Source organism: Xenia sp. Carnegie-2017, unplaced genomic scaffold, assembly GCF_021976095.1.
Source record: "Xenia sp. Carnegie-2017 unplaced genomic scaffold, XeniaSp_v1 HiC_scaffold_6, whole genome shotgun sequence".
In the NCBI taxonomy this organism is placed as follows: Eukaryota; Metazoa; Cnidaria; class Anthozoa; order Malacalcyonacea; family Xeniidae; genus Xenia; species Xenia sp. Carnegie-2017.
In genome coordinates, this window is record NW_025813526.1 from 4,332,444 (window position 1) to 4,358,367 (window position 25,924).

Genomic DNA, 25,924 nt, shown 5'->3' on the forward strand with positions numbered 1-25,924 from the left:
ACAACTTATAGCAAGTTTTGTACTTTTGGTCATTGCAAGTAATTTGGATTGAATGAAACATGACTTATGCCAATAGAGAACACTGACAGTTTAATATTAAATAAATATGAATTAATGGCAATGCAAAAAATTGCACTGTACTATTGAATTTATATTATAATATTATTTGAATATTATGCATATATAAATAGCTTTTAAGATGATTATTTGTTTGTTTTTTGAGCTTAAAACTTTTTTTACATTGTTTGACATAGTTTTTATGACGTGTTACAAAATGAGAATGAAATCAAACAAATATATTACACAATTTAATATGAAAATAAAATTTTACGTTACTTGGAAATCATTTATAAATGATTAATTTGTCTTCACTTAAACATTGACAAAATCCATTAATAGATTGAGTTGCATTATTACGTGAATACCATATATCTTCATTAAGGAAAAAATGTTAAGTCCATTTATATCTTTTAAAAAATGTACTGTTAATTTATTGTTGTAGCTACCAACTTCAATGAGAAATAAATTTTAGAAGTGAACATTTTAACTTCTCAGCATATAACAGAGTAACGACACTTCAAATCTGATTTTTTCTGTACACATATTGTTCTTTGTGAAGCTCAAATCCTTTAAGTGGTGGAAAACATACAATTTAATTATGTTGCTTGTGCATTATTAGTGATGTCACAGATGTCTTACATGTCAAAGATTGTCACTGCATTGTGATTAAGTCAAGTATATTTCAATTTGTTCATTTATTTATAACTTAAATGATGACATATGTATTGTATTTGCATAAAACTTAAAAAAACATTTTGCTCTATTTATTGTTTAATAAAGAAAAAACATTGAATTTATTTTTATACATTATTGTATGAATTATACATAAATAGTGAAATGTGTTTTATTTTGTATTACAAAATTGGCTAAAAGTTTTTAAAACTGATTGGAAATAACTAAAATACATGTGATATCACATAAAGAAGAAGAAACTCTGTATTAAATTATATTCTTTCTAAAATATATTTGCAACATTAATAACTCTTATATGATACGTTTCTTTTTTTAGTAGATAAAAATACAGTTGTTTCTGTGGTGTAGTGGTTATCACATGTGTTTAACATGCACAAGGCCCTCAGTTCGATCCTGAGCAGAAACAATGTATAACAAATGCAAGTAATTTGTAATAATAAAAACAAAACTAATGGTCATTCCGAAGATTGACAAACTAATTCTAAATAATTACTGAATTCATACCAAATAGAACAAGAACAATTTACCCTTTAATTTAAATTATGAATGTAAATTAAACTAATGAGTTTATAAATAATTTTCCAATTGTTTTTTGCCCATTTTGTAACTCAAAACTAATTTAGCTAAATTTTATGTGATTTAATGTTGGAGAAAGTTTTTGTTGCATGTTAGAAAAGCAGAAACCAAATAAGCTAAGATATTACACAATTTCATATGGAAAGAAATATTGATGTTATTCGTCAATCACTTAAAAATGATTCTATTTGTTTTATATAAACATTGACAAATCCGATAGTAGCTTTAGCAAATTTAATAAGTAAATATCACATATATTCGAGAAATGAAAAAAACATTTAGTCCATATTTAAATATTAATCAGTGTACTTTTAATTTATGGCTGTAACTACAAATTTGAGGAGGAAAAAGTTATGGAATTAGACAATTTTAATGAAATAACCAAGCATTTAATCTAACAACTGCATTTTAAAACTTATTTTTCAGTATACATAGTGTGCTCTTAATTAATCTTACTTCTTTTAAGTATGGGAAAACATACATCTTTGAATATAATTTTTCTATATTTGAACGGCTATCACCACGGGCGGATTTGGAGTATGTCAAATCTGTCGTGTGACTGATGTTTCAAATTCAAAAATTACCTATTCATATTAATTAAAAATTCATTAAATATTCTTACTTTGTTATCCCATTTACTTCGTGATAAGAGTCCAGCTTTATTTATTATTGAAAACTAATGACTAATCCAATGAATATCTCGTTGGTAACCAGATCAGTTGAATTTTAATTGACCTGGAATAACCGACTGATAAGCGTGGTGGCTTGAATGGTTTGAATGATAAAGGCGTCTATGAACGCCAAAAACGCTTATTTTATTGGTCAATGGCCAGGTCAGTGGACAGTCTGGAATGGTCTCGACCGATAAGAGGGGTGGCGAACGTATGAGGGAGTCCAATTGCTATCTTACAATTGGTTCATTTGAATTTTTGTTTTATTGTGATTGGTTTGACGGATTTCGACGGATAGCCAACTGAACTGACAAAGACAAGCTCACTGTCTGAATTGAATGTTTGATCGTTTCATAGTAATATTTGTAAACATGATAGGAACTAAACTACAATTAGATGAAATTTATGGAAATCTTTTACAAATTCATATATTGACATGAATGCTGCTCTCGAAACTGCAAATTTTTTCAAGAGAGTGAAAAATTTATGGATAAATTGTAAATGCTTGGCAAAGACGATCTCGCGAGCGACATTTGAGTCATTGATGTTCAAAAGAAAGGCAAAATTGTTTTGAGTTTTATCAGCAGAAATTTACATCCAAAATTGTAAGTAAAGGACAAGTGAACTGTATGCATGAATGTAATATATCAAAGTCAATTTAAGCGAATATATGATGCGATTTATGTCAATATGGCGTATGCTAAGCAGATTGATGATTCTAAAATTGTTGTTGCCGACGGACGTTTAGGTATGATTTCTTTAGTGATTTCTTTGATTACATGAGAAGCTGTTTACTATAACATGTGATTTTGAGTCTTCTGATCCATGAAGCTTTTTATTTTGACAATTTGACTGGAATGGTATTAAACCTGAGTATTTCACATACATGAAATGTTGTCCCATGTCACATATTGTCCCTTTTCTAACTGAACACCTCATGTAGAGATGTAAAGGTGTGTTAATCTACGGCTCATACCAGATTGTTTGCCATAAATTCCAAAGGGCTATTGATGTATGAAAAGCATTTTCTATAAAGTAAAAATGTCTTCCTATGTATGCAGATGAATCTTGAAATTTGGCAAAACAGCAAAGTATTTTTCATAATCACTAGGTAATTTTTCTGATGATCATTATAATTTCTAAATTATTTCAGATTTACATTTAAACAAGCTTTGATCATATGAAAAGATATTTATCATAACCAGTAAGCATGACACATGAACCAATTTTAACATTCATGTAATTATATAATTAAAGACATGATGGTTACATTCTGTTTGTATTTGCAAATACAATGCAACTAGTGATTGTTAAATAGAACGCCTTGCAGAAAATAATAGTCTAGTGACAGGCCTAATAAACATGCAAACTGTTTTCAGTGCATTGTTATTAAGTCAAGCATATTAAAATTTGTTCATTTATTTATAACTTAAATTATGACATAAGTTATGTCTTTGCACAAAATCTGGAAAAAAACATATTCCATTTATAGTTTGTTAAAAAAGTAATTTTAAATTATTTTTGTATGCATATTTGTAAATAGTATATATAAGTTATGAGATGTATTTTGTACTTGCAAGTAAAATGACTAAAAAGTTTTAAAGCTTATTGTAGATATTTAAACATAGGTAATATTACAATTAAAAAGAAACTTGGTATAAAATAATGTTAACTCTAAAATATATGTGCGAAATGAAATATTTTTATGTTATTTCTTTTTTAATAGGTAATATAAAACACTCCAAGAAGTCATTTATGTGGTGTAGCAGTTATCCCATGTGTGTTTAACATGAAAAAGCCTTCAGTTGTATACTGAGAAAAAACTAGGTCATTTCGGTTTGCCATCTAGAGTTCGAAGTGACCACGGTTTGGAGAATCTGGAAGTTGCTCATTTTATGCTCGAGAATCGAGGCTTAGGAAGAGGGAGCATTATAACTGGTAGTTATGTGCATAACACCAGGGTCGAAAGGCTTCATCGAGATACATATTCTGGTGTTCTCAGCTTTTTGGCAAAGGCATTCTGTGAGTTAGAGGATTCTAGAGAGTTCGATCCTTTAAATGAAATCCATATTTTTGCCTTACATTTTGTTTACATCCACGGATAAACAAATGTTTAAAGAGTTCATTTCACAATGGCAAAACCATCCCTTGTCTTCAGAGAACAACATGACACCATTGCAGCTCTTTACCTCTGGTGTTCTGCTGAATATAAATTCAGAATACTCAGGAATCGATGGCGTTATGAATAAGGCTGAAATACAAAACTAAGGAATTGATATAGATGCGCCACTACCGAATTGACGAGAGCCATTATCAAGTTAATATTCCTCCTATATCGATCAATATGACAGCAGAACAAAGATCATTCCTTGAAGAAAACTGTGATCGTTAAGTTGGGAATGGAAAAGAAACTTTTATGTTATGTTGTTAGTTATTGTTGTCATTCAACATTTAAAAGCTAAATAAACTAAGTAAAACAACAGGAAAATCACTTTTATTAACACCACATGTTCACGAAACTCTCGTTATGCAACTTGCAAAAAGAAAAGGCTTAGCACCCCAAATCTTTCACACAGAAAACTGTAATTAAGAGTTCTTAAGAAAGTATTTTAGCCAAGTATCCATATTAGGCTGTTACAAAGACCAGGCTGCGAGTGAAGAATGTTTGTGAATTCTTCTACAAGCTCGTTGTATGTTTGGTACGTTGACAACAACTCCAATAGCGGTCCACACGTATGAGCTACAATGCCACGCAAATGACCATCGTTGGAATTGAACGACAATGTGATCTTTGCGACAGTAATAATATCGCTGCCAGTGACAAACTGGAGAAACCCTGCCAACATGTTATCATCTAATGATTTGATGAATCTATTGAGATGTTCCACACAGGTGCGCTCTGCCTCTGATTTTGGATCAGCTTCTATAAGCTTGATAATACGTTTGGATGATGCTCTCTTTTCAGAGTAGATGCTGGAGAAGCTTGAAAAACTACTGAATTGATTAAAGCCACTCAACAATTGCAACTCTTTGCTCCAACAATTAGCAACGAAGCGGGGATTTTGGATTAGCTCTTGATGGGCCAATTCTTCAAAAATAACGTGAATGTTTTCTTTCGATGGATTTCTGTAGCAATGATAGCTGCTCAGAAGCTCCATGACGTCATCGTCTTTTGGACTAAGTTCATTCTCCAGACATTTCATCATTATATCTTTTTCATCCTTTGAAATGTACTCTTTGAATGAATCAAGCAAGGAATCAGCTGTTAACTTGTCGTCAGCAAATATGCAGCTTGCAATAAATAAGAGGAAAATATCTTTCTTCCTTATAGCAATAAACTAAAATTCTTGAAACGGATCGCCACTCAATAATTTGGTAATCATGGCGAATGCACGGAAATTTTTCTGATGCACCAATAGACAGTGCAACAGAAAATTTTCGCCAGAAAAGGCTTAAAACTTCCCGTGTAACTCCTGCGCCTTTCCCATCTTCTAGAACTCCGTTATTCCCCATGAAAACAAACACCAAAACGAATTTGTGAATTTTGTGATCTTCAAATTCAGATATTAGAGATTTCACTATGTCACTTCTTTTCACCACGATTTCACGTATGGGAACAGTTTCCGACTGGTTTTGAACATCAATTACTTCATCTAAATAAAATTTAAATATGAGGGTGAAAAAATTGAGCAGTGTTTAAAAAATAAGCATTATGCTTAAGTTTACTACCAGTGCCAGCAGAAATGTTTTCCTGGACAATTATCTCATCTTCACAAATTGAAGCATTGGGTAGGTGTTCTGTACTTGGTTCGTTTTGATTGTCTAAATCAAATAAATACGCACTTATGTCAAGAAAAAACTTAACATCAATTTGTGCGTCATATCTAATTTGCAGGTACAATATCATTGCGTCGTGAAAAATGTATTGCATAGTTCAAACTTTCTTATATTCATTTTACTTTCTTAAACAAGCAATAGAACTTCAAACAAAGAAGCAACAAAGCAACAAGCAAGTACACTGTAGTCTGTAGCCAATACCTTGAAAATCACCAGTGTAGCTTTCTTGTAAAATTTTATCATCACTTTCATCATCAATAGAATTGTATTCTTCCAACAATCGCACGTAAACACAGCCCTGCACTGCCATTTTTAATACTAACACACCGGTCAATTCAACCCCACTTGCAAATTTGGGTGAGATAAGTTCTCCATAGCATGCCTACAGTTATATCGATTGAAGTAAATTCTCATAACATTTTAACAGACAAAGCACAAAAAACAGTTTATTGTAAAATTGCACTAACAAAATAGAACAAATTCATAAGAAACATATTGTTTAACGTACTTTTACTATAATTTGTCAAATGGAAATTCTGAAACCACTAGCCCTTTTTTTTCAATTCAACACGATTCTGGTAAGTTGGCACTCTGGAGGTTTGGGGATCTGGAATTATGACAACATCTTTGTAAGCAATAGATTTATTGGCTGGCCTTCCTCGCTTTACCAAGGATGATACGAATCGAGTGGGTGTGCGTCGTCTTTTTGACAAACTTTGACCGCCAACTGATCGTGAACGATGTGGCATACCATTCCTTAGAGTTGGGAAACGCTGCGAAAGTTCTTCCCGTAACAGTGAAACTGAGTTGTAAGAATTCCTCGACGTAGTAGTTTGAGGTGACGATGATGACAGTGAAGCAAGACATTGAATATCAGTAGTATTAAGCGTCTGCAAAGTACGCAAAGCTTCTGCAGCACGCTGAACGGTCGATGAAGTAACATTTTCCTCCGCCATTTTGCTGTTGTGAAATATGAAATTTCATATTAATTCACAGTAAACAAAGTTTCCCAATTGGAAGCAACATTCGAGAAGTGCAAACAAATAAATTCGGAAAGTGTGAATAAATAAATTCCAAGTGAGAATAAATAAATTCCAAGTGAGAATAAATAAATTGATCTACTAATAAACTAATTAACAGAATAATGACATGATCGGCTAGTCAATAATAACTCTTATACGATTTGCTCCTTTTTTAGTAGAAAACAATACAGTCGTTTCTGTGGTGTAGTGGTTATCACATGTGTTTCACATGCACAAGGCCCTCAGTTCGATCCTGAGCAGAAACAATGTATAGCAAATTTTTGGACTTTTGCACAATGCAAGTAATTTGAATTAATAGAAACAGAACTAAATGGCAATGCAAACGATTGACAAACAAATTTTAATTAATTATTGAATTTATGCCAATGCAGAACAAGGACAATTTAACATTTAATTTAAATTATGGATGAAAATAAAAATAATCGATTTATAAATAATTTTCCAAATGTTTTTTTTTTGTATATTTTGTAACTCAAAACTCATTTAGGTATAAATTTTGTGTGATTTAATGTTGTACAATGTTTTTGTTGGTTGTTAGAAAAGCAGAAACCAAATAAGCTAAGATATTACACAATTTCAAATTTGGCAAAACAGCAAAGTATTTTTCATAATCACTAGGTAATTTTTCTGATGATCATTATAATTTCTAAACTAAATTATTTCAGATTTACATTTAAACAAGCTTTGATCATATGAAAAGATATTTATCATAACCAGTAAGCATGACACATGAACCAATTTTAACATTCATGTAATTATATAATTAAAGACATGTTGGTTACATTCTGTTTGTATTTGCAAATACAATGCAACTAGTGATTGTTAAATAGAACGCCTTGCAGAAAATAATAGTCTAGTGAAAGGCCTAATAAACATGCAAACTGTTTTCAGTGCATTGTTATTAAGTCAAGCATATTAAAATTTGTTCATTTATTTATAACTTAAATTATGACATAAGTTATGTCTTTGCACAAAATCTGGAAAAAAACATATTCCATTTATAGTTTGTTAAAAAAGTAGTTTTAAATTATTTTTGTATGCATATTTGTATATAGTATATATAAGATATGAGATGTATTTTGTACTTGCAAATAAAATGACTAAAAAGTTTGAAAGCTTATTGTAGATATTTAAACATAGGTAATATTACAATTAAAAAGAAACTTAGTATAAAATAATGTTAACTCTAAAATATATGTGCGAAATGAAATATTTTTATGTTATTTATTTCTTTTTTAATAGGTAATATAAAACACTCCAAGAAGTCATTTATGTGGTGTAGCAGTTATCCCATGTGTGTTTAACATGAAAAAGCCTTCAGTTGTATATTGAGAAAAAACAACTTATAGCAAGTTTTGTACTTTTGGTCAATGCAGTAATTTGGATTGAATGAAACATGACTTATGCCAATAGAGAACACTGACAGTTTAATATTAAATAAATATGAATTAATGGCAATGCAAAAAATTGCACTGTACTATTGAATTTATATTATAATATTATTTGAATATTATGCATATATAAATAGCTTTTAAGATGATTATTTGTTTGTTTTTTGAGCTTAAAACTTTTTTTACATTGTTTGACATAGTTTTTATGACGTGTTACAAAATGAGAATGAAATCAAACAAATATATTACACAATTTAATATGAAAATAAAATTTTACGTTACTTGGAAATCATTTATAAATGATTAATTTGTCTTCACTTAAACATTGACAAAATCCATTAATAGATTGAGTTGCATTATTACGTGAATACCATATATCTTCATTAAGGAAAAAATGTTAAGTCCATTTATATCTTTTAAAAAATGTACTGTTAATTTATTGTTGTAGCTACCAACTTCAATGAGAAATAAATTTTAGAAGTGAACATTTTAACTTCTCAGCATATAACAGAGTAACGACACTTCAAATCTGATTTTTTCTGTACACATATTGTTCTTTGTGAAGCTCAAATCCTTTAAGTGGTGGAAAACATACAATTTAATTATGTTGCTTGTGCATTATTAGTGATGTCACAGATGTCTTACATGTCAAAGATTGTCACTGCATTGTGATTAAGTCAAGTATATTTCAATTTGTTCATTTATTTATAACTTAAATGATGACATATGTATTGTATTTGCATAAAACTTAAAAAAACATTTTGCTCTATTTATTGTTTAATAAAGAAAAAACATTGAATTTATTTTTATACATTATTGTATGAATTATACATAAATAGTGAAATGTGTTTTATTTTTGTATTACAAAATTGGCTAAAAGTTTTTAAAACTGATTGGAAATAACTAAAATACATGTGATATCACATAAAGAAGAAGAAACTCTGTATTAAATTATATTCTTTCTAAAATATATTTGCAACATTAATAACTCTTATATGATACGTTTCTTTTTTAGTAGATAAAAATACAGTTGTTTCTGTGGTGTAGTGGTTATCACATGTGTTTAACATGCACAAGGCCCTCAGTTCGATCCTGAGCAGAAACAATGTATAACAAATGCAAGTAATTTGTAATAATAAAAACAAAACTAATGGTCATTCCGAAGATTGACAAACTAATTCTAAATAATTACTGAATTCATACCAAATAGAACAAGAACAATTTACCCTTTAATTTAAATTATGAATGTAAATTAAACTAATGAGTTTATAAATAATTTTCCAATTGTTTTTTGCCCATTTTGTAACTCAAAACTAATTTAGCTAAATTTTATGTGATTTAATGTTGGAGAAAGTTTTTGTTGCATGTTAGAAAAGCAGAAACCAAATAAGCTAAGATATTACACAATTTCATATGGAAAGAAATATTGATGTTATTCGTCAATCACTTAAAATGATTCTATTTGTTTTATATAAACATTGACAAATCCGATAGTAGCTTTAGCAAATTTAATAAGTAAATATCACATATATTCGAGAAATGAAAAAAACATTTAGTCCATATTTAAATATTAATCAGTGTACTTTTAATTTATGGCTGTAACTACAAATTTGAGGAGGAAAAAGTTATGGAATTAGACAATTTTAATGAAATAACCAAGCATTTAATCTAACAACTGCATTTTAAAACTTATTTTTCAGTATACATAGTGTGCTCTTAATTAATCTTACTTCTTTTAAGTATGGGAAAACATACATCTTTGAATATAATTTTTCTATATTTGAACGGCTATCACCACGGGCGGATTTGGAGTATGTCAAATCTGTCGTGTGACTGATGTTTCAAATTCAAAAATTACCTATTCATATTAATTAAAAATTCATTAAATATTCTTACTTTGTTATCCCATTTACTTCGTGATAAGAGTCCAGCTTTATTTATTATTGAAAACTAATGACTAATCCAATGAATATCTCGTTGGTAACCAGATCAGTTGAATTTTAATTGACCTGGAATAACCGACTGATAAGCGTGGTGGCTTGAATGGTTTGAATGATAAAGGCGTCTATGAACGCCAAAACGCTTATTTTATTGGTCAATGGCCAGGTCAGTGGACAGTCTGGAATGGTCTCGACCGATAAGAGGGTGGCGAACGTATGAGGGAGTCCAATTGCTATCTTACAATTGGTTCATTTGAATTTTGTTTTATTGTGATTGGTTTGACGGATTTCGACGGATAGCCAACTGAACTGACAAAGACAAGCTCACTGTCTGAATTGAATGTTTGATCGTTTCATAGTAATATTTGTAAACATGATAGGAACTAAACTACAATTAGATGAAATTTATGGAAATCTTTTACAAATTCATATATTGACATGAATGCTGCTCTCGAAACTGCAAATTTTTTCAAGAGAGTGAAAAATTTATGGATAAATTGTAAATGCTTGGCAAAGACGATCTCATGGCGACATTTGAGTCATTGATGTTCAAAAGAAAGGCAAAATTGTTTTGAGTTTTATCAGCAGAAATTTACATCCAAAATTGTAAGTAAAGGACAAGTGAACTGTATGCATGAATGTAATATATCAAAGTCAATTTAAGCGAATATATGATGCGATTTATGTCAATATGGCGTATGCTAAGCAGATTGATGATTCTAAAATTGTTGTTGCCGACGGACGTTTAGGTATGATTTCTTTAGTGATTTCTTTGATTACATGAGAAGCTGTTTACTATAACATGTGATTTTGAGTCTTCTGATCCATGAAGCTTTTTATTTTGACAATTTGACTGGAATGGTATTAAACCTGAGTATTTCACATACATGAAATGTTGTCCCATGTCACATATTGTCCCCTTTTCTAACTGAACACCTCATGTAGAGATGTAAAGGTGTGTTAATCTACGGCTCATACCAGATTGTTTGCCATAAATTCCAAAGGGCTATTGATGTATGAAAAGCATTTTCTATAAAGTAAAAATGTCTTCCTATGTATGCAGATGAATCTTGAAATTTGGCAAAACAGCAAAGTATTTTTCATAATCACTAGGTAATTTTTCTGATGATCATTATAATTTCTAAATTATTTCAGATTTACATTTAAACAAGCTTTGATCATATGAAAAGATATTTATCATAACCAGTAAGCATGACACATGAACCAATTTTAACATTCATGTAATTATATAATTAAAGACATGATGGTTACATTCTGTTTGTATTTGCAAATACAATGCAACTAGTGATTGTTAAATAGAACGCTTTGCAGAAAATAATAGTCTAGTGACAGGCCTAATAAACATGCAAACTGTTTTCAGTGCATTGTTATTAAGTCAAGCATATTAAAATTTGTTCATTTATTTATAACTTAAATTATGACATAAGTTATGTCTTTGCACAAAATCTGGAAAAAAACATATTCCATTTATAGTTTGTTAAAAAAGTAATTTTAAATTATTTTTGTATGCATATTTGTAAATAGTATATATAAGTTATGAGATGTATTTTGTACTTGCAAGTAAAATGACTAAAAAGTTTTAAAGCTTATTGTAGATATTTAAACATAGGTAATATTACAATTAAAAAGAAACTTAGTATAAAATAATGTTAACTCTAAAATATATGTGAAATGAAATATTTTTATGTTATTTCTTTTTTAATAGGTAATATAAAACACTCCAAGAAGTCATTTATGTGGTGTAGCAGTTATCCCATGTGTGTTTAACATGAAAAAGCCTTCAGTTGTATACTGAGAAAAAACTAGGTCATTTCGGTTTGCCATCTAGAGTTCGAAGTGACCACGGTTTGGAGAATCTGGAAGTTGCTCATTTTATGCTCGAGAATCGAGGCTTAGGAAGAGGGAGCATTATAACTGGTAGTTATGTGCATAACACCAGGGTCGAAAGGCTTCATCGAGATACATATTCTGGTGTTCTCAGCTTTTTGGCAAAGGCATTCTGTGAGTTAGAGGATTCTAGAGAGTTCGATCCTTTAAATGAAATCCATATTTTTGCCTTACATTTTGTTTACATCCACGGATAAACAAATGTTTAAAAGAGTTCATTTCACAATGGCAAAACCATCCCTTGTCTTCAGAGAACAACATGACACCATTGCAGCTCTTTACCTCTGGTGTTCTGCTGAATATAAATTCAGAATACTCAGGAATCGATGGCGTTATGAATAAGGCTGAAATACAAAACTAAGGAATTGATATAGATGCGCCACTACCGAATTGACGAGAGCCATTATCAAGTTAATATTCCTCCTATATCGATCAATATGACAGCAGAACAAAGATCATTCCTTGAAGAAAACTGTGATCGTTAAGTTGGGAATGGAAAAGAAACTTTTATGTTATGTTGTTAGTTATTGTTGTCATTCAACATTTAAAAGCTAAATAAACTAAGTAAAAACAACAGGAAAATCACTTTTATTAACACCACATGTTCACGAAACTCTCGTTATGCAACTTGCAAAAAGAAAAGGCTTAGCACCCCAAATCTTTCACACAGAAAACTGTAATTAAGAGTTCTTAAGAAAGTATTTTAGCCAAGTATCCATATTAGGCTGTTACAAAAGACCAGGCTGCCGAGTTTCGAAGAATGTTTGTGAATTCTTCTACAAGCTCGTTGTATGTTTGGTACGTTGACAACAACTCCAATAGCGGTCCACACGTATGAGCTACAATGCCACGCAAATGACCATCGTTGGAATTGAACGACAATGTGATCTTTGCGACAGTAATAATATCGCTGCCAGTGACAAACTGGAGAAACCCTGCCAACATGTTATCATCTAATGATTTGATGAATCTATTGAGATGTTCCACACAGGTGCGCTCTGCCTCTGATTTTGGATCAGCTTCTATAAGCTTGATAATACGTTTGGATGATGCTCTCTTTTCAGAGTAGATGCTGGAGAAGCTTGAAAAACTACTGAATTGATTAAAGCCACTCAACAATTGCAACTCTTTGCTCCAACAATTAGCAACGAAGCGGGGATTTTGGATTAGCTCTTGATGGGCCAATTCTTCAAAAATAACGTGAATGTTTTCTTTCGATGGATTTCTGTAGCAATGATAGCTGCTCAGAAGCTCCATGACGTCATCGTCTTTTGGACTAAGTTCATTCTCCAGACATTTCATCATTATATCTTTTTCATCCTTTGAAATGTACTCTTTGAATGAATCAAGCAAGGAATCAGCTGTTAACTTGTCGTCAGCAAATATGCAGCTTGCAATAAATACCTTTGATAAAAAAGAGGAAAATATCTTTCTTCCTTATAGCAATAAACTAAAATTCTTGAAACGGATCGCCACTCAATAATTTGGTAATCATGGCGAATGCACGGAAATTTTTCTGATGCACCAATAGACAGTGCAACAGAAAATTTTCGCCAGAAAAGGCTTAAAACTTCCCGTGTAACTCCTGCGCCTTTCCCATCTTCTAGAACTCCGTTATTCCCCATGAAAACAAACACCAAAACGAATTTGTGAATTTTGTGATCTTCAAATTCAGATATTAGAGATTTCACTATGTCACTTCTTTTCACCACGATTTCACGTATGGGAACAGTTTCCGACTGGTTTTGAACATCAATTACTTCATCTAAATAAAATTTAAATATGAGGGTGAAAAAATTGAGCAGTGTTTAAAAAATAAGCATTATGCTTAAGTTTACTACCAGTGCCAGCAGAAATGTTTTCCTGGACAATTATCTCATCTTCACAAATTGAAGCATTGGGTAGGTGTTCTGTACTTGGTTCGTTTTGATTGTCTAAATCAAATAAATACGCACTTATGTCAAGAAAAAACTTAACATCAATTTGTGCGTCATATCTAATTTGCAGGTACAATATCATTGCGTCGTGAAAAATGTATTGCATAGTTCAAACTTTCTTATATTCATTTTACTTTCTTAAACAAGCAATAGAACTTCAAACAAAGAAGCAACAAAGCAACAAGCAAGTACACTGTAGTCTGTAGCCAATACCTTGAAAATCACCAGTGTAGCTTTCTTGTAAAATTTTATCATCACTTTCATCATCAATAGAATTGTATTCTTCCAACAATCGCACGTAAACACAGCCCTGCACTGCCATTTTTAATACTAACACACGGTCAATTCAACCCCACTTGCAAATTTGGGTGAGATAAGTTCTCCATAGCATGCCTACAGTTATATCGATTGAAGTAAATTCTCATAACATTTTAACAGACAAAGCACAAAAAACAGTTTATTGTAAAATTGCACTAACAAAATAGAACAAATTCATAAGAAACATATTGTTTAACGTACTTTTACTATAATTTGTCAAATGGAAATTCTGAAACCACTAGCCCTTTTTTTTCAATTCAACACGATTCTGGTAAGTTGGCACTCTGGAGGTTTGGGGATCTGGAATTATGACAACATCTTTGTAAGCAATAGATTTATTGGCTGGCCTTCCTCGCTTTACCAAGGATGATACGAATCGAGTGGGTGTGCGTCGTCTTTTTGACAAACTTTGACCGCCAACTGATCGTGAACGATGTGGCATACCATTCCTTAGAGTTGGGAAACGCTGCGAAAGTTCTTCCCGTAACAGTGAAACTGAGTTGTAAGAATTCCTCGACGTAGTAGTTTGAGGTGACGATGATGACAGTGAAGCAAGACATTGAATATCAGTAGTATTAAGCGTCTGCAAAGTACGCAAAGCTTCTGCAGCACGCTGAACGGTCGATGAAGTAACATTTTCCTCCGCCATTTTGCTGTTGTGAAATATGAAATTTCATATTAATTCACAGTAAACAAAGTTTCCCAATTGGAAGCAACATTCGAGAAGTGCAAACAAATAAATTCGGAAAGTGTGAATAAATAAATTCCAAGTGAGAATAAATAAATTCCAAGTGAGAATAAATAAATTGATCTACTAATAAACTAATTAACAGAATAATGACATGATCGGCTAGTCAATAATAACTCTTATACGATTTGCTCCTTTTTTAGTAGAAAACAATACAGTCGTTTCTGTGGTGTAGTGGTTATCACATGTGTTTCACATGCACAAGGCCCTCAGTTCGATCCTGAGCAGAAACAATGTATAGCAAATTTTTGGACTTTTGCACAATGCAAGTAATTTGAATTAATAGAAACAGAACTAAATGGCAATGCAAACGATTGACAAACAAATTTTAATTAATTATTGAATTTATGCCAATGCAGAACAAGGACAATTTAACATTTAATTTAAATTATGGATGAAAATAAAATAATCGATTTATAAATAATTTTCCAAATGTTTTTTTTTTGTATATTTTGTAACTCAAAACTCATTTAGGTATAAATTTTGTGTGATTTAATGTTGTACAATGTTTTTGTTGGTTGTTAGAAAAGCAGAAACCAAATAAGCTAAGATATTACACAATTTCATATGCAAAGAAATATTTAGGTTATTCGTCAATCACTTAAAAATGATTATATTTTCTTTATATTAACATTGACAAACCCAATAGTAGATTTAGTTTTATTATAAAGTGAGTATCATATATTCGACAAAAGAAAAAAACATTTAGACCTTATATAATAATTAAGCAGCGTACTTTTACTTTATCATTCTAACTACTAAATTGAAGAAGAAAAAAGTTATAGAATCAGACAATTTAATTGACATAACATGCATTTAATGGAGTAATTGCAATTCATAACTGATTTTTCAGTATACATAGTGCTCTTAGTTAATCTTACTTCTTTAAAGTAAGGGAAAACATACATCTTTGAATATATTATTTCTATATTTAAACGGCTGTCACCACGGGCGTTTATGATAAAGAGTCAAAACATATTTAAATTGTTTGTTTTATTTCTAACTTAAATTATGACATATGTATTGTATTTGCAAAAAATCTGGATAAAACACATATTCCAATTATAGTTTGTTAAAGAAAGTAGTTTTAATTTATTTTTGTATGCATATTTGTATATAGTATATAAAGTTATGACATGTATTTTATACTTGCAAAGAAATGAGCTGAAAATTTTAAAGCTTGTTGTAGATATTTAAAACATTGGTAATAATTAAGAAGAAATAATGTTAACTCTAAAATATATGTGAAAAATGAATTGTTCTTATATTATTTTTCTTTTTTAATAGGCAATATAAAACACCCCAAGAAGTCATTTATGTGGTGTAATGGTTGTTTTGCATGTGTGGTTTACATGAAAAATGCCTTCAGCTGTATACTGAGAAAAAACAACTTATGGCAAGTTTTTGTACTTTTGGTCAATGAAAGTAATTTGGATTGAATGAAACATGACTTATGCCAATAGAGAACACTTACAGTTTAATATTAAATAAATATGAATTAATGGCAATGCAGAAAAATGGCAGTGTAGTATTTAATATATACTTTATAATTTCTAAACTAAATTATTTCAGATTTACATTTAAACGAGCTTTGATCATATGAAAAGATATTTATCATAACCAGTAAGCATGACACATGAACCAATGTTAACATTCATGTAATTATATAATTAAAGACATGTTGGTTACATTCTGTTTGTATTTGCAAATACAATGCAACTAGTGATTGTTAAATAGAACGCCTTGCAGAAAGTAATAGTCTAGTGAAAGGCCTAATAAACATGCAAACTGTTTTCAGTGCATTGTTATTAAGTCAAGCATATTAAAATTTGTTCATTTATTTATAACTTAAATTATGACATAAGTTATGTCTTTGCGCAAAATCTGGAAAAAAACATATTCCATTTATAGTTTGTTAAAAAAGTAGTTTTAAATTATTTTTGTATGCATATTTCTATATAGTATATATAAGATATGAGATGTATTTTGTACTTGCAAATAAAATAACTAAAAAGTTTGAAAGCTTATTGTAGATATTTAAACATAGGTAATATTACAATTAAAAAGAAACTTAGTATAAAATAATGTTAACTCTAAAATATATGTGCGAAATGAAATATTTTAATGTTATTTATTTCTTTTTTAATAGGTAATATAAAACACTCCAAGAAGTCATTTATGTGGTGTAGCAGTTATCCCATGTGTGTTTAACATGAAAAAGCCTTCAGTTGTATATTGAGAAAAAACAACTTATAGCAAGTTTTTGTACTTTTGGTCAATGCGAGTAATTTGGATTGAATGAAACATGACTTATGCCAATAGAGAACACTGACAGTTTAATATTAAATAAATATGAATTAATGGCAATGCAAAAAATTGCACTGTACTATTGAATTTATATTATAATATTATTTGAATATTATGCATATATAAATAGCTTTTAAGATGATTATTTGTTTGTTTTTTGAGCTTAAAACTTTTTTTACATTGTTTGACATAGTTTTTATGACGTGTTACAAAATGAGAATGAAATCAAACAAATATATTACACAATTTAATATGAAAATAAAATTTTACGTTACTTGGAAATCATTTATAAATGATTAATTTGTCTTCACTTAAACATTGACAAAATCCATTAATAGATTGAGTTGCATTATTATGTGAATACCATATATCTTCATTAAGGAAAAAATGTTAAGTCCATTTATATCTTTTAAAAAATGTACTGTTAATTTATTGTTGTAGCTACCAACTTCAATGAGAAATAAATTTTAGAAGTGAACATTTTAACTTCTCAGCATATAACAGAGTAACGACACTTCAAATCTGATTTTTTCTGTACACATATTGTTCTTTGTGAAGCTCAAATCCTTTAAGTGGTGGAAAACATACAATTTAATTATGTTGCTTGTGCATTATAAGTGATGTCACAGATGTCTTACATGTCAAAGATTGTCACTGCATTGTGATTAAGTCAAGTATATTTCAATTTGTTCATTTATTTATAACTTAAATGATGACATATGTATTGTATTTGCATAAAACTTAAAAAAACATTTTGCTCTATTTATTGTTTAATAAAGAAAAAACATTGAATTTATTTTTATACATTATTGTATGAATTATACATAAATAGTGAAATGTGTTTTATTTTTGTATTAAAAAATTGGCTAAAAGTTTTTAAAACTGATTGGAAATAACTAAAATACATGTGATATCACATAAAGAAGAAGAAACTCTGTATTAAATTATATTCTTTCTAAAATATATTTGCAACATTAATAACTCTTATATGATACGTTTCTTTTTTACTAGATAAAAATACAGTTGTTTCTGTGGTGTAGTGGTTATCACATGTGTTTAACATGCACAAGGCCCTCAGTTCGATCCTGAGCAGAAACAATGTATAACAAATGCAAGTAATTTGTAATAATAAAAACAAAACTAATGGTCATTCCGAAGATTGACAAACTAATTCTAAATAATTACTGAATTCATACCAAATAGAACAAGAACAATTTACCCTTTAATTTAAATTATGAATGTAAATTAAACTAATGAGTTTATAAATAATTTTCCAATTGTTTTTTGCCCATTTTGTAACTCAAAACTAATTTAGCTAAATTTTATGTGATTTAATGTTGGAGAAAGTTTTTGTTGCATGTTAGAAAAGCAGAAACCAAATAAGCTAAGATATTACACAATTTCATATGGAAAGAAATATTGATGTTATTCGTCAATCACTTAAAAATGATTCTATTTGTTTTATATAAACATTGACAAATCCGATAGTAGCTTTAGCAAATTTAATAAGTAAATATCACATATATTCGAGAAATGAAAAAAACATTTAGTCCATATTTAAATATTAATCAGTGTACTTTTAATTTATGGCTGTAACTACAAATTTGAGGAGGAAAAAGTTATGGAATTAGACAATTTTAATGAAATAACCAAGCATTTAATCTAACAACTGCATTTTAAAACTTATTTTTCAGTATACATAGTGTGCTCTTAATTAATCTTACTTCTTTTAAGTATGGGAAAACATACATCTTTGAATATAATTTTTCTATATTTGTATGTCAAATCTGTCGTGTGACTGATGTTTCAAATTCAAAAATTACCTATTCATATTAATTAAAAATTCATTAAATATTATTACTTTGTTATCCCATTTACTTCGTGATAAGAGTCCAGCTTTATTTATTATTGAAAACTAATGACTAATGCAATGAATATCTCGTTGGTAACCAGATCAGTTGAATTTTAATTGACCTGGAATAACCGACTGATAAGCGTGGTGGCTTGAATGGTTTGAATGATAAAGGCGTCTATGAACGCCAAAAACGCTTATTTTATTGGTCAATGGCCAGGTCAGTGGACAGTCTGGAATGGTCTCGACCGATAAGAGGGGTGGCGGACGTATGAGGGAGTCCAATTGCTATCTTACAATTGGTTCATTTGAATTTTTGTTTTATTGTGATTGGTTTGACGGATTTCGACGGATAGCCAACTGAACTGACAAAGACAAGCTCACTGTCTGAATTGAATGTTTGATCGTTTCATAGTAATATTTGTAAACATGATAGAAACTAAACTACAATTAGATGAAATTTATGGAAATCTTTTACAAATTCATATATTGACATGAATGCTGCTCTCGAAACTGCAAATTTTTTCAAGAGAGTGAAAAATTTATGGATAAATTGTAAATGCTTGGCAGGATCTCAGCGACATTTGAGTCATTGATGTTCAAAAGAAAGGCAAAATTGTTTTGAGTTTTATCAGCAGAAATTTACATCCAAAATTGTAAGTAAAGGACAAGTGAACTGTATGCATGAATGTAATATATCAAAGTCAATTTAAGCGAATATATGATGCGATTTATGTCAATATGGGTATGCTAAGCAGATTGATGATTCTAAAATTGTTGTTGCCGACGGACGTTTAGGTATGATTTCTTTAGTGATTTCTTTGATTACATGAGAAGCTGTTTACTATAACATGTGATTTTGAGTCTTCTGATCCATGAAGCTTTTTATTTTGACAATTTGACTGGAATGGTATTAAACCTGAGTATTTCACATACATGAAATGTTGTCCCATGTCACATATTGTCCCCTTTTCTAACTGAACACCTCATGTAGAGATGTAAAGGTGTGTTAATCTATGGCTCATACCAGATTGTTTGCCATAAATTCCAAAGGGCTATTGATGTATGAAAAGCATTTTCTATAAAGTAAAAATGTCTTCCTATGTATGCAGATGAACCTTGAAATTTGGCAAAACAGCAAAGTATTTTTCATAATCACTAGGTAATTTTTCTGATGATCATTATAATTTCTAAACTAAATTATTTCAGATTTACATTTAAACAAGCTTTGATCATATGAAAAGATATTTATCATAACCAGTAAGCATGACACATGAACCAATTTTAACATTCATGTAATTATATAATTAAAGACATGTTGGTTACATTCTGTTTGTATTTGCAAATACAATGCAACTAGTGATTGTTAAATAGAACGCCTTGCAGAAAATAATAGTCTAGTGAAAGGCCTAATAAACATGCAAACTGTTTTCAGTGCATTGTTATTAAGTCAAGCATATTAAAATTTGTTCATTTATTTATAACTTAAATTATGACATAAGTTATGTCTTTGCACAAAATCTGGAAAAAAACATATTCCATTTATAGTTTGTTAAAAAAGTAGTTTTAAATTATTTTTGTATGCATATTTGTATATAGTATATATAAGTTATGAGGTGTATTTTGTACTTGCAAATAAAATGACTAAAAAGTTTGAAAGCTTATTGTAGATATTTAAACATACGTAATATTACAATTAAAAAGAAACTTAGTATAAAATAATGTTAACTCTAAAATATATGTGCGAAATGAAATATTTTTATGTTATTTATTTCTTTTTTAATAGGTAATATAAAACACTCCAAGAAGTCATTTATGTGGTGTAGCAGTTATCCCATGTGTGTTTAACATGAAAAAGCCTTCAGTTGTATACTGAGAAAAAACTAGGTCATTTCGGTTTGCCATCTAGAGTTCGAAGTGACCACGGTTTGGAGAATATGGAAGTTGCTCATTTTATGCTCGAGAATCGAGGCTTGGGAAGAGGGAGCATTATAACTGGTAGTTCTGTGCATAACACCAGGGTCGAAAGGCTTCATCGAGATATATATTCTGGTGTTCTCAGCTTTTTGGCAAAGGCATTCTGTGAGTTAGAGGATTCTGGAGAGTTTGATCCTTTAAATGAAATCCATATTTTTGGATCAGCTTCTATAAGCTTGATAATACGTTTGGATGATGCTCTCTTTTCAGAGTAGATGCTGGAGAAGCTTGAAAAACTACTGAATTGATTAAAGCCACTCAACTCTTTGCTCCAACAATTAGCAACGAAGCGGGGATTTTGGATTAGCTCTTGATGGGCCAATTCTTCAAAAATAACGTGAATGTTTTCTTTCGTTGGATTTCTGTAGCAATAGGGAGTTTTAGCAGAGCCTACAAGTACGACTACGAGTACGATTCACGTCAATTTGGCGCGAAAACATTGTTGCGACAACAAAAACACGTAGCCGTCATCAATCTGAGTACGATGTTTTGTAAAAAATTCGTAGTCGCGACTACGATGTCTTTTTAAGCAAAGAAAGTAGGTATATTTCTTCATTCTGTAAGAAATTAGTTTACAGTACTATTTTCGAGCATCCAGGCTTTAATTTAGAACCCTTTTTGAGCGCAGATGTACATTAAAAAGAAAAATATGACCTGCAAAACTTTCATGTATTTCGTACGCAAAGTGAAAGGTAAACAACAATAAAATAGTACAAATATATCGTACATAAAACTTAAAATAGTGAAGATTTTTCAGTCTAAAGAGTCCTATACTCTCGCAAAACCAGTATTATCGATTCTTTGATATCATTATTGACAAATAGAGCCGTAGCTGCTTCGCAAACGTCGGTGTTTTACACAATAAATAGGCTCGTTCTATTGTTTACAACTAAAGCAAAATTTTGACGAAGCGACAACGACAACAAACTTCCTCGTGCCATTCCCTTACACGGTCAAATTTCGTACTCGTTCTCGTAGTCGTACTCTTGCTAAAACTCCCTAATGATAGCTGCTCAGAAGCTCCAAGACGTCATCGTCTTTTGGACTAAGTTCATTCTCCAGACATTTCATCATTATATCTTTTTCATCCTTTGAAATGTACTCTTTGAATGAATCAAGCAAGGAATCAGCTGTTACCTTGTCGTCTGCAAATATGCAGCTTGCAATAAATACTTTTGATAAAAAAGAGGAAAATATCTTTCTTCCTTATAGCCATAAACTAAAATTCTTGAAACGGATCGCCACTCAATAATTTGGTAATCATGGCGAATGCACGGAAATTTTTCTGATGCACCAATAGACTGTGCAACAGAAAATTTTCGCCAGAAAAGGCTTAAAACTTCCCGTGTAACTCCTGCGCCTTTCCCATCTTCTAGAACTCCGTTATTCCCCATGAAAACAAACACCAAAACGAATTTGTGAATTTTGTGATCTTCAAATTCAGATATTAGAGATTTCACTATGTCACTTCTTTTCACCACGATTTCACGTATGGGAACAGTTTCCGACTGGTTTTGAACATCAATTACTTCATCTAAATAAAATTTAAATATGAGGGTGAAAAAATTGAGCAGTGTTTAAAAAATAAGCATTATGCTTAAGTTTACTACCAGTGCCAGCAGAAATGTTTTCCTGGACAATTATCTCATCTTCACAAATTGAAGCATTGGGTAGGTGTTCTGTACTTGGTTTGTTTTGATTGTCTAAATCAAATAAATACGCACTTATGTCAAGAAAAAACTTAACATCAATTTGTGCGTCATATCTAATTTGCAGGTACAATATCATTGCATCGTGAAAAATGTATTGCATAGTTCAAACTTTCTTATACTCATTTTACTTTCTTAAACAAACAATAAAACTTCAAACAAAGAAGCAACAAAGCAACAAGCAAGTACACTGTAGTCTGTAGCAGTGGCGGATACAGGCCAATCGTTTACCTCCCTCAAAGTAGCATTACTATGAGTGCTCGTTTTAGTACCGCAGCGCGGTAACAGGGGGCGGCGCTTAAAAGAAGCAGTGGCAAAACAAGGATGTCGGATTAAAGAAGCACTTAATATAATCAATAATTCTGACTGTTTCGCTCAATATCAGAGCTCATCAGCATGCCTAGGCATGCTTCTAAAAAGCAGCCAGACATGGACAGTCAACTTGACTGCCATTTAGTTAAATGTTTGCGAAACTTTGCCTTAATGATGCTATTATTTTAAGTTTCTTGTTTTCATGTTTGATGTTTGATTGTTGTTAATAATGACTATACGAACTTTAATCTTGTGTTATCCATAGCAAATCTGTCGATAACTTCTGACGTTTTGGGCACAATTTCTTGACGAACTCTCATCATGGCCAAACCGTTTAGACGCTCTGAAACCATCGTACTTCGCTTATAATTTTTCAATTCGCGCAAAACTGAGAAAGAGCGTTCGCATTCGCAAGATGTGATAGTAAGGGTTCCAAGAATACGAAGAATAATTTTGATGTTTTCAAAGCCTTCAAATTTTAAAGCTTTTAAAGTTGCTGAAATTGAGTCTGGAATGGTTCCTTCGTAATCAACCCAATAAGTTTCCCAAAGCAAAATCTCTGAGTCCAAAGCCAATGGATTGGGTAGGTCATCGTGATAAAAATTGGAAACAACTTTGAATTTTTCTTTCCAATTCATGCCATTGTTAAGAAGAGAAATCATTTTATATGGTACAATGCTAAGCCCATTGTACACATTAACGCTATCAGTATTGAAACGAGCTTTCAACGCAGAGTTTGGCAGATGAAGCAAAGCCAAGGACAGTGGTCAACAAGTGGAATAGAAAAAATTCTTTTATAGTACTCAGATGTAGTTTTATAGGGGACATTAGCTCGTGTTGTCTGTCTTCCCACTGTCCTTGGCTTTGCTTCATCAATATCTAATTCTCGAGCCAGTGCGAGAGACTCTTCAGACCATGTATCGTGATACTTATCAATGGAATTCCTAACATTAACAACAAAAGTTTTCAACGATGTAATAAGATGTAAACCATCCATAATGTCAATACTCTTCCCTTGAAGAAGCTGAGTAACACCAATTGTAGAATCAAACACATTTCTACAAATAACCAGGGCAACAACAAAATCAAACTTTTCCAAAAGATCAAGAAGTTCAGAGGCATCCGAAGAAACATTGAGACTGTGATCTTTATCTACATTTTTCTTCATTTCTCTCAACGTTTTAAAAAACAGGAATAAGAAGCTGCTGGAAAGTATCTAAGCCGTCGATTCTCTCAACCCACCTAGTTCGACACACATCTATTAATTTCTTTTTCCTACCGGCTGATAAAGAACCATGAAGGTCAATATTCTTTTCTAAAGGTATTTGTCGTGTAGGGGAAATATTAAAAAAATCAGAAACTTTTTTTAACTCTATTGAGCATCGATTTTACATCCATTATATTAATAGACTCACAAATCGCTAAATTTAATCTGTGGCTGTAGCAATGGGTAAAAAGAGCCTTATCATTCAAACGACGCAAATGAGCAGCCATCCCATTAATATGACCAGCAACAGCACCTGCCCCATCATATCCCTGTCCTCTACAATCAGCAATAGAAAGACCAAGGTTGCCTAAAGCATCAAGAACAACCTTAGCAAGCTGCTCACCTTTTAAGCCCCATTTACAAGGAAGAAATACAACAAACTCCTCCCTAATATCCATATTTTGGTCGATAAAGCATAAAACAAGAGACATCTGTTCAGTATTTGAGATGTCTCGAGCCTCATCAGCAATTACAGAGTAGAACCTGCTTGCTTTTAAGTCAGAAATGATTTTATCTGTTATTTCTTCACCACAGCATTTAATAAGCTTGTTCTGGGAAGTTTTAGAAATGTACGTCTGATTCCTACCACATGAATTCAGATGGTTCTCTAACACCTTGTCCCCAGCACGCACTCTAAAATTAAGAAGTTCAACAAAATTCCCAACACCACCTACAGAAAAATTACCAGTTTCAGGATGATAGTGCCCATCATCACGATGACCTCTAAAGGCTAAGCCCAAACGACCACATGTTAAGACCGTATCGGTAATTGAACTTAATTTAGCCCGGTTACCTTCAACTTCTTTCTTAACCTTAGAATCAATAATAACATTAATGCCTTTTGTTTTACCAGACATGTTAGATTTGAAGGCAGAATAAACTGGAAAAGTAGAAGCATGCAAACCATTCAAACCATGAAAACTCATTTTGCCATCACTCTCTTTGCCATCATGACGTTTTAGCATTTTGGATGCATCTGTCCAACGACGAAGTGGCTGAGAGAATAGGTTGGAAATTTTGAGGCCTTATCTTTAAAATTATCACCAAAAGGACACATGGCAAACAAAAACCCCCATCCAAGGATGGAGAATAACGTAACCATTCATACCTTTCTAACCAATCATAACGAAAAGATCTTCCATTCGTTTTTGGGAATTCAAAATTTTCATCTGGTCTATAAACATTTACTATGCGATTGTAAATTTCCCCATCGCTCATGCCTTTTCTTTTTTCTCTGAAAGTTGCAACATCAAAATTAAGGGGAATATGACAGTCAACAAGAGAAGAAGCCTCACTAAATGACACTATTTTATCAGAAGGGGGTTTTTTGTAGCAAGTTGCATCAAGAGAAGAAGACTTGTCAATTTGTCAATAGATA

At 31.1% G+C, this 25,924-nt stretch overlaps 1 protein-coding gene and 5 non-coding genes across 6 annotated transcripts; 5 read left to right on the plus strand and 1 right to left on the minus strand.

The window, feature by feature from the left end:
- The first annotated feature begins 1,086 nt into the window (after positions 1–1,086).
- Trnav-aac lies at positions 1,087–1,159 on the plus strand. Its single transcript has one exon. It is a non-coding gene; the product is annotated as a tRNA-Val (tRNA).
- A 5,893-nt stretch (positions 1,160–7,052) lies between these two features.
- Positions 7,053–7,125, plus strand: Trnav-cac. Its single transcript has one exon. It is a non-coding gene; the product is annotated as a tRNA-Val (tRNA).
- Positions 7,126–9,303: 2,178 nt separating this feature from the next.
- Positions 9,304–9,376, plus strand: Trnav-aac. Its single transcript has one exon. It is a non-coding gene; the product is annotated as a tRNA-Val (tRNA).
- Positions 9,377–15,282: 5,906 nt separating this feature from the next.
- Trnav-cac lies at positions 15,283–15,355 on the plus strand. The gene has a single exon. It is a non-coding gene; the product is annotated as a tRNA-Val (tRNA).
- A 3,099-nt stretch (positions 15,356–18,454) lies between these two features.
- Trnav-aac lies at positions 18,455–18,527 on the plus strand. Its single transcript has one exon. It is a non-coding gene; the product is annotated as a tRNA-Val (tRNA).
- Positions 18,528–24,632: 6,105 nt separating this feature from the next.
- LOC124456930 (zinc finger MYM-type protein 1-like) lies at positions 24,633–25,511 on the minus strand. Its single transcript, XM_047007234.1, has one exon. It carries the CDS (start codon positions 25,509–25,511, stop codon positions 24,633–24,635), a length of 879 nt encoding a protein of 292 aa, XP_046863190.1.
- Positions 25,512–25,924: the final 413 nt, after the last annotated feature.